The sequence below is a fragment of the Antedon bifida genome, chromosome 1 (assembly GCF_963402885.1).
Source record: "Antedon bifida chromosome 1, ecAntBifi1.1, whole genome shotgun sequence".
Taxonomy (NCBI): domain Eukaryota; kingdom Metazoa; phylum Echinodermata; class Crinoidea; order Comatulida; family Antedonidae; genus Antedon; species Antedon bifida.
Window position 1 is genome coordinate 24,691,878 of NC_136226.1, and position 10,973 is coordinate 24,702,850.

Below are 10,973 nucleotides of genomic sequence, written 5' to 3' on the forward strand. Positions count from 1 at the left end.
TACAGTATCTAATTTAAATTCTGAAATTTCCTTTTCCTCGTTACAGTATATTTAAGGTGAGGTGAAGCAAAATTCTGAAATTTTCTTTTTCTCGCTATATTTAGCATTTTATAAGGTGAGGTGATGCAAAGTTCTGAAATTTCCTTTCTCTTGCTATATTTAGCATTTTATAAGGTGAGGTGAGGCAATCTGTTGTTAGCTATAAAACAAACAAAACATTTATGTTTATTGTGTCAGCGAGGCTCATTGTACAAAATTCTTTACAGGTTCTTACTGCTTTGTTCACATTCAATTAAAACTGTAGTTTCAGTTGTATTTCCTTGTTGCCATCCAGTACTAACTGTACAAGTATGTATACAGTACTGTTCTAAAGCTCTGTCTACACTATCAAAGTTGTTGTAGTGATATGACTTGCCATATAATGAGCACATCACATATTGTAGTCAGTGCTTACTGTCAGACTTCTTTTGGTTTGAGTACTTTATGTATTGTACTTGAGAGACCTACAGTAACAGTACAGTACTGTACTGTATGTACAGTACAGTACTGTACTGTATGTACAGTACAGTACTGTACTGTATGTACAGTACTGTACATTTTCGTATCAAACTTGATTGTACTGGCTCAGTCTGATTATGATCATTCATAGTGTAGACCTTAACATACCCTCATGTATATTTAGTATTAAAGAAGAAACATTTAAGTTTGAGGTTACTGCTGGCTTGAGATTGAAACTCCCAACGCATGTCCCCAGCCATTTTTTTCCGGCCTAAATTGGGACGAAACATCTTGACTGACCGGCTCGAAACGTCCCAAAAAAGGATTTTTATGTTGTTTTGGCCTACGATCAGTATAATTCTGATGATGTAAACAAAAGAACTATGATGTTTTCAATTAATTTGACATTGATGAAAAAGCATGATATTTTGGTTCATGGCATGAGAGCTTGAGGTTGGACCAGATGCGTAGAACTTGAGATGTATAATACTAATAGTATTGCAACGCATATTGTGGCTAATGTTGGTTTATCCAGTAAGTTACTGTACTCTAGACACAACATAAACTGCATTATGTAACCAAAATATTTTATATTGTACTTTGGATTTTACTTTTAATTATACTGTAATGTCATCACTGCAATTGGCTGGTGCAATTACAGTAACACTGTTATTATTAAACCTTTTCCATACACATTTCAACTGTAAAAACATTAACACTTTCTGTTGAATGTTTCAATTTTCAATTATAATAATATCATGTAACTTCCTTGTTTTAAATTTCAATATACAGTATGTACAGAACCCTTCCTGTATGATTGGCATTGGTTTTTCCTGGTATACTATACTATACCATAAGTAAAAACCTTGGCTTTTTGACAAGAAATCTATATTTGCTGATGCACTATTTAAAATATAAAGAAGATTAGTGTAAATATGGAGGAATTATATCAACTAATTCCTTTAAATTAACTAACTGTACCCTTCCTAATCTAAGGATACTACACAGTAGTTTAATACACTACAACCCGCTAAACAGTACAGTAGTTTCCAATGCTGTAGGCTATACAGTACACTATATTAACTGTATGCATATAAGATAAATTTAAACAAACGTAAAATACAGTAATAACTAATACATTCAGTGTTTAACTGGTACCTTGTAACTTACTTTATAATGGTTTAGTGTAGTGTGCTGTAGCTAACAAGGGACTGTGGTCCCTGTGTTATAAAATGACTCTGACTGGCTTAGAACCTGTGACCTCTTGGTGACAAGGCAAACTTCATTAGGCCACAGAGGCTTCTAGATAAAACTTGTTGAAATTGGATAATTAATTGGCCTTCAAATTTGATAGAATTAAAAAGAAACTACACATTTCATCAGATTATTTAGACCTACTTAGAGGGTGTTCACACTTATAGCGTGAGGCTGGCTTACGTCTTGCGTAGCATACTGTACTCCTTTTACATGTGAACTAGGCAGTGGCGTTATGAATGCACCTCACTACCCCACGTCGTTGCGTTATTTACCACAGCTACAGTACTGTACATACCCTCACTAACGCCACAGATCTAACTCCAGCAATGCTTGTTTATGTTTAAATATACAAATTATATTCTAATTGTTTTTTATACAATCAGTGCAATAGGAGACTGAGATAGTTATTAAGTTCACTTTTTAGGAATCCTGTCTCTGCCTGGTTTTGTGTGATGTTGTTGTTTGCTCTTTGTCCATGTTTTTTTATATTGTATTTTTATGGAGACAAAAATAAATGAAATGAAATGAATAATTTGGATCTTATTTCAAAATGTTTACCTGGAATTCTGTTTTTTACTGTATGTATTGTAAATTATTTTTATTATTTAATTTTCTGCTCTTTTCGAGCAGAGTGACTTGGGGAACGAATCAGATATTGAAAATCTTTGCAGAATGTACAGTATTACTGGCTGATGACAGCAACTGTTCTTAAAGTAACACCCTGCTTTACAGGATATTTAGTAATTATATAGGTGCCTAGAGGTTTATTAAAAGGACATGGTTGTTTACAAACTCGGAATGTTTTCAACCCCTTGCTGGGCTGACTCAATAAATTGTTGTAAGTTTTAAAATTGCTTTAATTAATTTTATTAATGGATAGGGAAAGTATATCTTTTACTTGTTCTTGTTCAACCAAAAAAATTCTATTAAAACTCCAACAAACACACCCATCCCCTACTCCCCCGATATCTGTTTCTTATGTCTCTAAGCATTTTAGTTTTGTTGTTCATGTACAATCAGTTATGTGACAATAAAGTATCTTTACTGTATAAATCTTTTATCTTGTTTGATAGTTTGTAAAATGTCATAATTTCAGACCTCTGCTTTTTAAACTTTATAGCTTTATATCTATATATAAATTATAAGTGAATAAATTGTTAATAACTGTAAAGTGCCTTTGCTGTACCCAAAGTATAAAGTATAACAAGTCCATCTACTTGTTTGATTAATGTATTAATGCGATGAGAAAGCAGGTTACCAAATGAACTGATTTTCACTTAGCATGTAATTTAATTATTAATAATATGATAATTGCATTATTTACACAGCCAATTAAACAGCTTGCCCGAAGCTTAGTTTAAGGACGTCTCAAGCAATTAACTACTGTACAACGTTTGGTGCAAAGCCTATCGTTTGTAGTTGTTTTTAGGTCACTACTTCTGGGTTGGTACAGTAACAGTTACCGGAGGCTCCTAAAGTTGCCTGGGGGAGGGGGCATTGGTGGTGACTGATTCAAAGCCTTATATATATAAAGAGTTACGACATTAGATTGATTAAAATAGAAGCTGCCTTTGACACAAACTGCTCTACCAACGTTATCAAATTTCATTTCATTTGTGATAATCTGCCATTATTGTTTAATATAATAAATATATCCACAACACTTTATTATTTTGTTTGGTCAGCAAGCACACTTTATGAGTTAAAAAATATTACATAATTGTTATTAATACGGTGTAGTTTGCACATCGATAATTCACCTTCAAATGTGCAATTAAATTTGTTTAAATATATTAAACTGTTTAGAGTGTTTTGTTGCTCCTATACTTTACATGCATTATTATGGAGACAATTTTGACACAATTTGCTCCAGTGTGTATCACATGAATTTAACCCAATGTCGTAGCTTTTTATATGGCTCTGGACTGATTGCTACATTTCTTACCAACTGGTATTAACAACTGTAAAGTACTGTATAGGACACTTTCAGCATCACTACAGTATATTAAAGACACCTTCACTACTTTTTTTAGATCTAATTTAAGATCACAAACTATATTTAATGTAAAAATAATACTATGGTCTTATTGCGATAACTTTTTTCGTCTTTAAATGGTTAAAAATGTGAAAAATAAGTTGATTCTAATAATTATAGCGGCCCGCTATAAATCCCAAAATGCATTGCGCGCGGATTGATATTTTTGTTTTTCTTCTGTAATTCACCCACTTTTCGATCGAACGTGAAGCCAAAACAAATGGAAGACTCCTAACTTTTCAGCAAATATACCGGGTTTTTCCCAATTTCCCCAAAAATAGAAAGACAATTAATGCAGCAACTATGCAACATCAGGCTAGGTATATGGCTAGCGTACGATGTTCGTATGTTACCGATATTTACCAGCTAGGCCTACAAAACAAAGCCTAGCTAGGCTAGGCCTAAAGACCGTCCACGAGAGGTCAGTCGCCGCGAGCTACTTAGGTAGTGCATTGTTTCTCACTTTTTATCATAATTTACCATAAAACATACTTTTATGACGAGGAATGACCTGGTTTAATGTTTTTAAAGTAATATATATGTATTATTTTTACAAAACGTCACAAATTGTAGGGAAGGTATCTTTAACTATTTTTTCAACGTCATAAAAACTCCATTTGTATGGTAACAGTGTAAGATAGGACTTTCTTTTTAAAGCATTGCACACTGCACCATAGCTTGAGGTTGTATGATTATGAGTGTGTTAAAATGAATTACTGCATTTCACAGATAACGTATCTTTGTTGACTCATCTTATTGAAGGAGTTTCCTATCAAAAAATCTTTTAAAAAAAATCCTATTTAAAAAAAGGTGATTTTTAATCTTTGTTGTGACATACTGTACTCACTGTAGGTGGTTACATTGAAAACTCTTTTTCTGAACCCTTTTTTATAGTTTACTAAATTTTAGAAATTTTCAAATAACTACAGTAGATCCAATCTATATTATATTCCCACTTCCTTCCTTTTTTTAGCAATTCCAGAAAAAATTGTTTCGTCAGTTTTAATGGATTTTCCCAACATGATGCGTGCAATTACTGTAGATCATGTGAGAAAAATATTGGCAATTTTAATGATTTTCATTTTTTGTTTAGTATTGCGCAACTGGGGGTTTGCCTTTTTAGGTGTTTTACTTTAGTCATTAGTATTTTATATCAATAGGAAACATGACAATGACATGTTTCGCTTTTTCAAAATTGTATTACATAATACAATCTGAAGCTTTTGTTATATACCAGTAATCGCAGGTCATAACTTTTTATATGATTATGAGTGTGTTAAAATGAATTACTGGACCTCTTGGGAAACCAGTACTTGTGTATTGAAAGAGCTATTCCAGAATAAAGAAAGATTTGTAGGCCTATTGTACATGGGCTGGCATTTATCAATCTTTTTGTTAAAATCATTATTGTGCTTACGACAGTTATGTGAAAAAATGAGATTTTTATTTTCAAACCAATATTTTTATCAAATGGAATGGATTTCATCATGCCAAGATTTAAGGGAGAAAATAGGTAAAAGTAAATGTACATAGGTTAATTTTGAACATAAATGGTAAAGATATTCTACATTTTTTATCCACTAGCAAAACATTGTTATTTGTAAAAATCTAACTAGCGAAATGAGAAGCCTAACTAGCAAGCAAGTGAATTTGTTGGTAAATGAATTAATTCTATAGTCGACATAATTAATTGGCTGATCAAGACTAAAGTACCTCTGCTTCACCTCACTACAGCAAACATTAGCCCTCCAAGACAGTGCTATCGATTTAAAAGCTTAAAATTTACATAGCTATTTTTCATGTTACTGTACCAACTTTTCTCATGTTATTGTACCAACTTTTCTCATTTCCCTTAGCCACCTACTTCACTACAGTTAGTCTGCAAGCCTTAAGAATATAAATAATTTTACAAAAGGTACAGATATTGATCAAAAATTAAACTGAGCTATTTGGAAACCATTGTGATTTACACACATTAGTATTGTTCTTGTTAACAACCACTAGCTATATTGATTTTCATTAGTTTTACATGCTGTGAAGTTGAGTGTTTTATCAACGGGATAACAATGATATTAAATGACCTGTATATAGGCTTTATTGAGTTACTACTGGTGTACACAGACTAACTGTGTTAATGGAGTGTATTACAATAACAAATGTCCAGATTCTCAGCTTTGTAATACTTCAACAGTTTGATTAATTAAAGCAATAATTAATAGTCGGAAACAAAATGGTTAGCGAGAGTAGAAACCAGAAAGGTGTTTCCATATTGTAGAAAAGGAAGGCATAGGTTCAATTCCCTGTATTTGAATTAGTTGTATATTTAATTTTAATTTATTATTTATAAACATACAATCTGTAGAACAGATTAATGTAGAGTAGTACAGGAGTTAGTACAGTATAGGCTAATCAAAGTCAAAGTTTATCAGCTTGATGAAACTGTCGTTGACACGCAACTTAAATTAATACTGGTTTACATTACAATTAATGAACTATCTCAATTCTATTCTCAAGATCATTTTTTTTTAAAAACAACATAAAATAAAAAAATGATCATATAAAAATGAGTTTTTGATCATAAAATTGTAATACAATCAATTTATTAAAAAATGATTACATTAGTATTATATTTTGACTATAGATTATCAATTTTTTAAATATTTAATTATTTACTACTACTAGTATTTGCTCACACTAATTTTACCCTGAGAGTTTTTGGTTAAAATGAGCCATAGTTTAACCACAGACTAAAAAAAAAAATAAATAAATGCCCATACTCCTAAAAACCTTATTGAAACATAAACATCCCAGGGCATTTATTCAAATAAATACACATATACAAAGATATAAATGGTTACAAATTAATTCCTATTCACCTGGCTCTCATTCGCTACAAAAGAGGAAAACAATATATTGCTTCTTTTGAATGACGTTGATTGTTACGTGGACAGGAAATCCTTATAGGTTTCTGGGAAAAAATTGTTTATACTTTTTTCTATTAATATATTAAAACATTCTATTCATTGTAATGTAATGCAGTTTATTTTTGGTCAAATCCATTGTGAATTGTTTTGCAAGTCATTCTCTTTGAACATTTATATAGTTGAATTTTTGTCCTTTCTAGTGAAAAAGTGTGTACCCTGGTAGCAATATTTCTTTTCGTACATAAGTTGGGGATCCCTCATGAAACAACACAAAAAAAACATTTAGTCACATCCAAGGTGTAAGAATTGACCAATTCGCTAATGCAAATGCTTTCCTTCGAGCTGTCTGTATAGTCAAATGGATTAGACTATGGACATTGCTTGTCAATGTATGGGGTTCGACTCCCATGAGAAACTTCTTTTTACTTTATAGTGAGAGAGATTATTTTGAGGGTTAAGTTTTAAAGTTAAATTTAGGAAGTAGTTTAGCTATATTTACAACAACTTACAGTATGTACAAAAAAATTGTACTACTACTGGACCTCTAGCCAAACCAAAGTTTTAGTGGTAAATTGTATCACGACAATCTGGATAGCCCCTGCATCCATTTTTAGTGTAGGTTAAAACAGCTATTTTATAAACAAATCTTGAAAAAAAAATCAAATCTTTGATAATGAAATATTATACATTTTACAACTTAGTAATCTAAAAGGATTTAAATAGTAATCTTATAACAGAAAATACTATTAGAGTTTTTCTTGACCTTTACATACTGTATCTGTATAGGTATTTAATAATTTCCAGGGACCTCCTCAGCTATCTTTTCTTGATGATGGTAAAATAGGCAGAAACATAACGTCAGACCTTTGTATTATCTGTCACTAGTTATAATGCCAGCATGCTTCTGATATGCTCAAGTATGCCTATCTTCGCTAAACATAAATGTCAAAAATGCGATGGCTTTATAGTACTCATCCACATCATAGTGTATCAACCTATATTGTATTTAAATAATGTATTGTCTGTTTATGCAGGTATTTGCCCTTAATTGCATCGATACCTAACAAAATTGAATTGAATTTTTATTGAAGAAAATATCAGTTAATTGTGGAAATGAAATTGTTATTATATATCAATCGGTCTGTTTACCGACAATATCCTGTTTTCTGCAATGTACACTTGAAAATTAGAAAAAGACAGACATGCAAAAAATAACTTTAATCAAAATGAAATAAGAAAATTAATATCATAGAATTTTATTTCTGTAGGTGTTTGATGCCTTTATTTTAATAATGCACTAGCATTTAGAAACCGAACCAAACCCCTGTCGCAGTCAAAGCAGGACCCTTCCAGGGTCATAGTTCACATGTTTTCAGATATAAATTGGGCAACCAAGGCTTGACAATGGATCTGTTTTTCTACATACAATGCAATAACATTTTACTCATTTTTGAAATTTTTAGATGATGATAATGATGTACCACCAGAGCTGCCAGAAAGGGATGCTATCGTTAATGATGAAGCTGAGAAGTCGAGGGCAGAATTTACCTCAAGTTTACGCAAAATTAGTGACGTAAGTTCTGATTATTAATTAAGAGAACGTGATTGTATCAAGCAAAACACCTATCTAATTGATACCAACTTGAGAATGCAATATCGAAACAACAATACGATCGTGCCAATATAAACTAAAAGTTGATTAATTACGTTTCAAAAGGTCTATTTCGTGCCTACATTAGCTCTTCATTATTCATTAGCTCAGAATTATTGCTAGATAAAAATATTGTGTTTTTGTTTACCAATAAGCCAGAGGTGAGAATAGATACAAAAGCCAAATAGATTCAACTATTAGGCAGAACATAGATGAGTACTGCGTGTTTGATCTTTTTTGCTGATAACCATACTTCTAATAACATTATAACATAATATACACATCCAAAGTAATACAACATTAGCACATGATCTGCACTTATTGTGTTGATTGATACTGACAGATAGTTATTAGTAAATATGCAATTTAATCAAATAACATTATTAAAATTATGTTGTAAACATTGCAGAATAATTTCAATGTTATTCGCTGCTGATGCATCAAGAGCAAATATCCGCGTATACAAACAAAACAATATAAAAACAAATTAAAAATTAGAATTATTTACAATTCCGTGCAATTCGGCAGAAAATGGGTTTAAAATGTATGTTATAGACGAGAGGGAGAGAATGGGAAGGGTAGAGTGGAGGAAGCAGGAGGTCTTAGATTGGAATCGGAGATAAGATGAATGTCTGTCATTTTAGTTGGTAGCCTAACCTAACATAATACAGTTGTCACATGTGACAGTATATTATTACAGAAATATTATTACAGAATTTACCTATGATACTAAACTATATGTAGAGATACAGTATAGAGATTCATGTGAAGTGGGACAGTTTGACACAGTGATTATAAAAGGATGGTATTAAAAAAATGGTAACAGATGATACACTTCAACATCCAATCAGGGCCACAATGTGACGTTTCAGCAACCTTACAAACAATTCCACTTAAAATGATATGTTATATTATTATTTTAGCTGTTGTGAATTCTGAAATATCATATAATATTCTTACCCAGGGATAAATGTTATTTTGGTTACATTTTATTATTAATATCTATTTTCTTAGCCTAAAATGACTTAGTATTGTGACCTATATTACATCCAATAGGGACTCTTGATCTAGATATTAAAAACATACAATCAACACAAGTTATTTTAAGAACAGTCTAAAAAAAACAGCAACTTTAAATCTGTACCTTATTGGTGCCTTAAGGATAAGCAGAATAAAAAACGTATGTAGCCTAGCTGTATAAATATACTACCCTTCTCTAAAATGTGAGTGATTCACGTGTATCCATAATTTCAACCACCTGTATGTATATATGTCTAAATTTCCTTGCCAAAGAATTTTAAACAGGTGATGTTTTTAACCTGTTAAGAATCATATAATCAAACTTGTCTAACTTTATTTGACATTTTTGTAGAAAGATTAACATAGTTGTACTGACAAATGTTGTCAGTTTTGAAATGTTGTTTTGTATCTCTGAAACGTCTGTCAGAATTAATCCAGAAAACAATTGCCATATTTTTTCTTTGTGTGCTTTGCTTTTTGGTAAACTTTAGTGAGCTCAACAATGACTGGTGATTCAATGAGTATGTTTCAAAGGAAATGAGCAGGCATTGTTTGGTAGTATAAGCGGGGGCCATCTCAGGAATTAAATAGTAATGGATACATACACATACAGATAATATAGTTTACATTAGCTAATATTATTTATTTTATATTATTTATTGGAGTGTTTATGAAAACATATCTTCCAACACAAAAAACATGTTAGCAAATGTGTACAGTACACAATAAGAATAAACGTACTGTTGCAACATTTAGACCTTTGTAATTGTTGTTGTTCTCTCCGTGCATTATTCATTAAGTTTCACAAGGCATACAGTACAAACAAAGAACAAAAACAGAAAAGTGACAATGAATGAGAGAGGCTACAGTACATTTCAGTACAGTTCCTCCTCCCCAATTACAGTGAAGATTGTTATAATTGTATCATAATTATACAAGCCCATCAATTTTCTTGCAGCGTGGATGGTATTGGGGACCGATGAGTTGGGACGATGCTGAATCACGTCTTGAAAACACACCAGATGGCTCGTTCCTCGTAAGAGACAGCTCCGATGATCGACACATACTCAGCCTTAGCTTCCGTGCGCAGAGTACAACGCACCACACCAGAATAGAACACCATAATGGTAAGTCTATATTTACATTCATGATTCAATTACTCTATCATGCAATAATGCATTGTAAATTTAACTTCATTGTTTGAAATGCTTCTTTGTTATATGCTCTATTGTTTATAATAAGCTTTTTCCTAATTTTCTACTGCACAATATAAACAGGAAAAGGTTGGTAATTTTGGCAAAACTAAAAAACTAATAAACCAAACTCTCAAATCAAATTGCTTTTGTTTTCTGTTGTTAATAGTTTCTGTTCTGAAACGAGTTAAACAACCTTGTGTTTTTACTGATTAAACACGTTATATAAAAAAAAATAATAACACCATTTTATAATCAGTGAAAGGTCGAAGGTTGGTGTTAAAAATCCTGGCTCTAAAATACACAGTCACTAAATTTACAAAAGACCTATTATACACTACTTATTTTTTAGGAAATTGATATCAGGGGTCTGCCCTGCCATCTTCTTGTTGAGT

At 31.7% G+C, this 10,973-nt stretch overlaps 1 protein-coding gene across 1 annotated transcript in view; it reads left to right on the forward strand.

The window, feature by feature from the left end:
* Window positions 1-10,973, forward strand: part of LOC144847178 (uncharacterized) — a 30,505-nt gene that overhangs the window by 15,190 nt on the left and 4,342 nt on the right. The window contains exons 3-4 of the mRNA XM_078703607.1: window positions 8,178-8,287; window positions 10,344-10,512. Coding sequence (XP_078559733.1) covers window positions 8,178-8,287; window positions 10,344-10,512 — 279 coding nt within the window. The remainder of the gene's footprint in view (window positions 1-8,177; window positions 8,288-10,343; window positions 10,513-10,973) is intronic.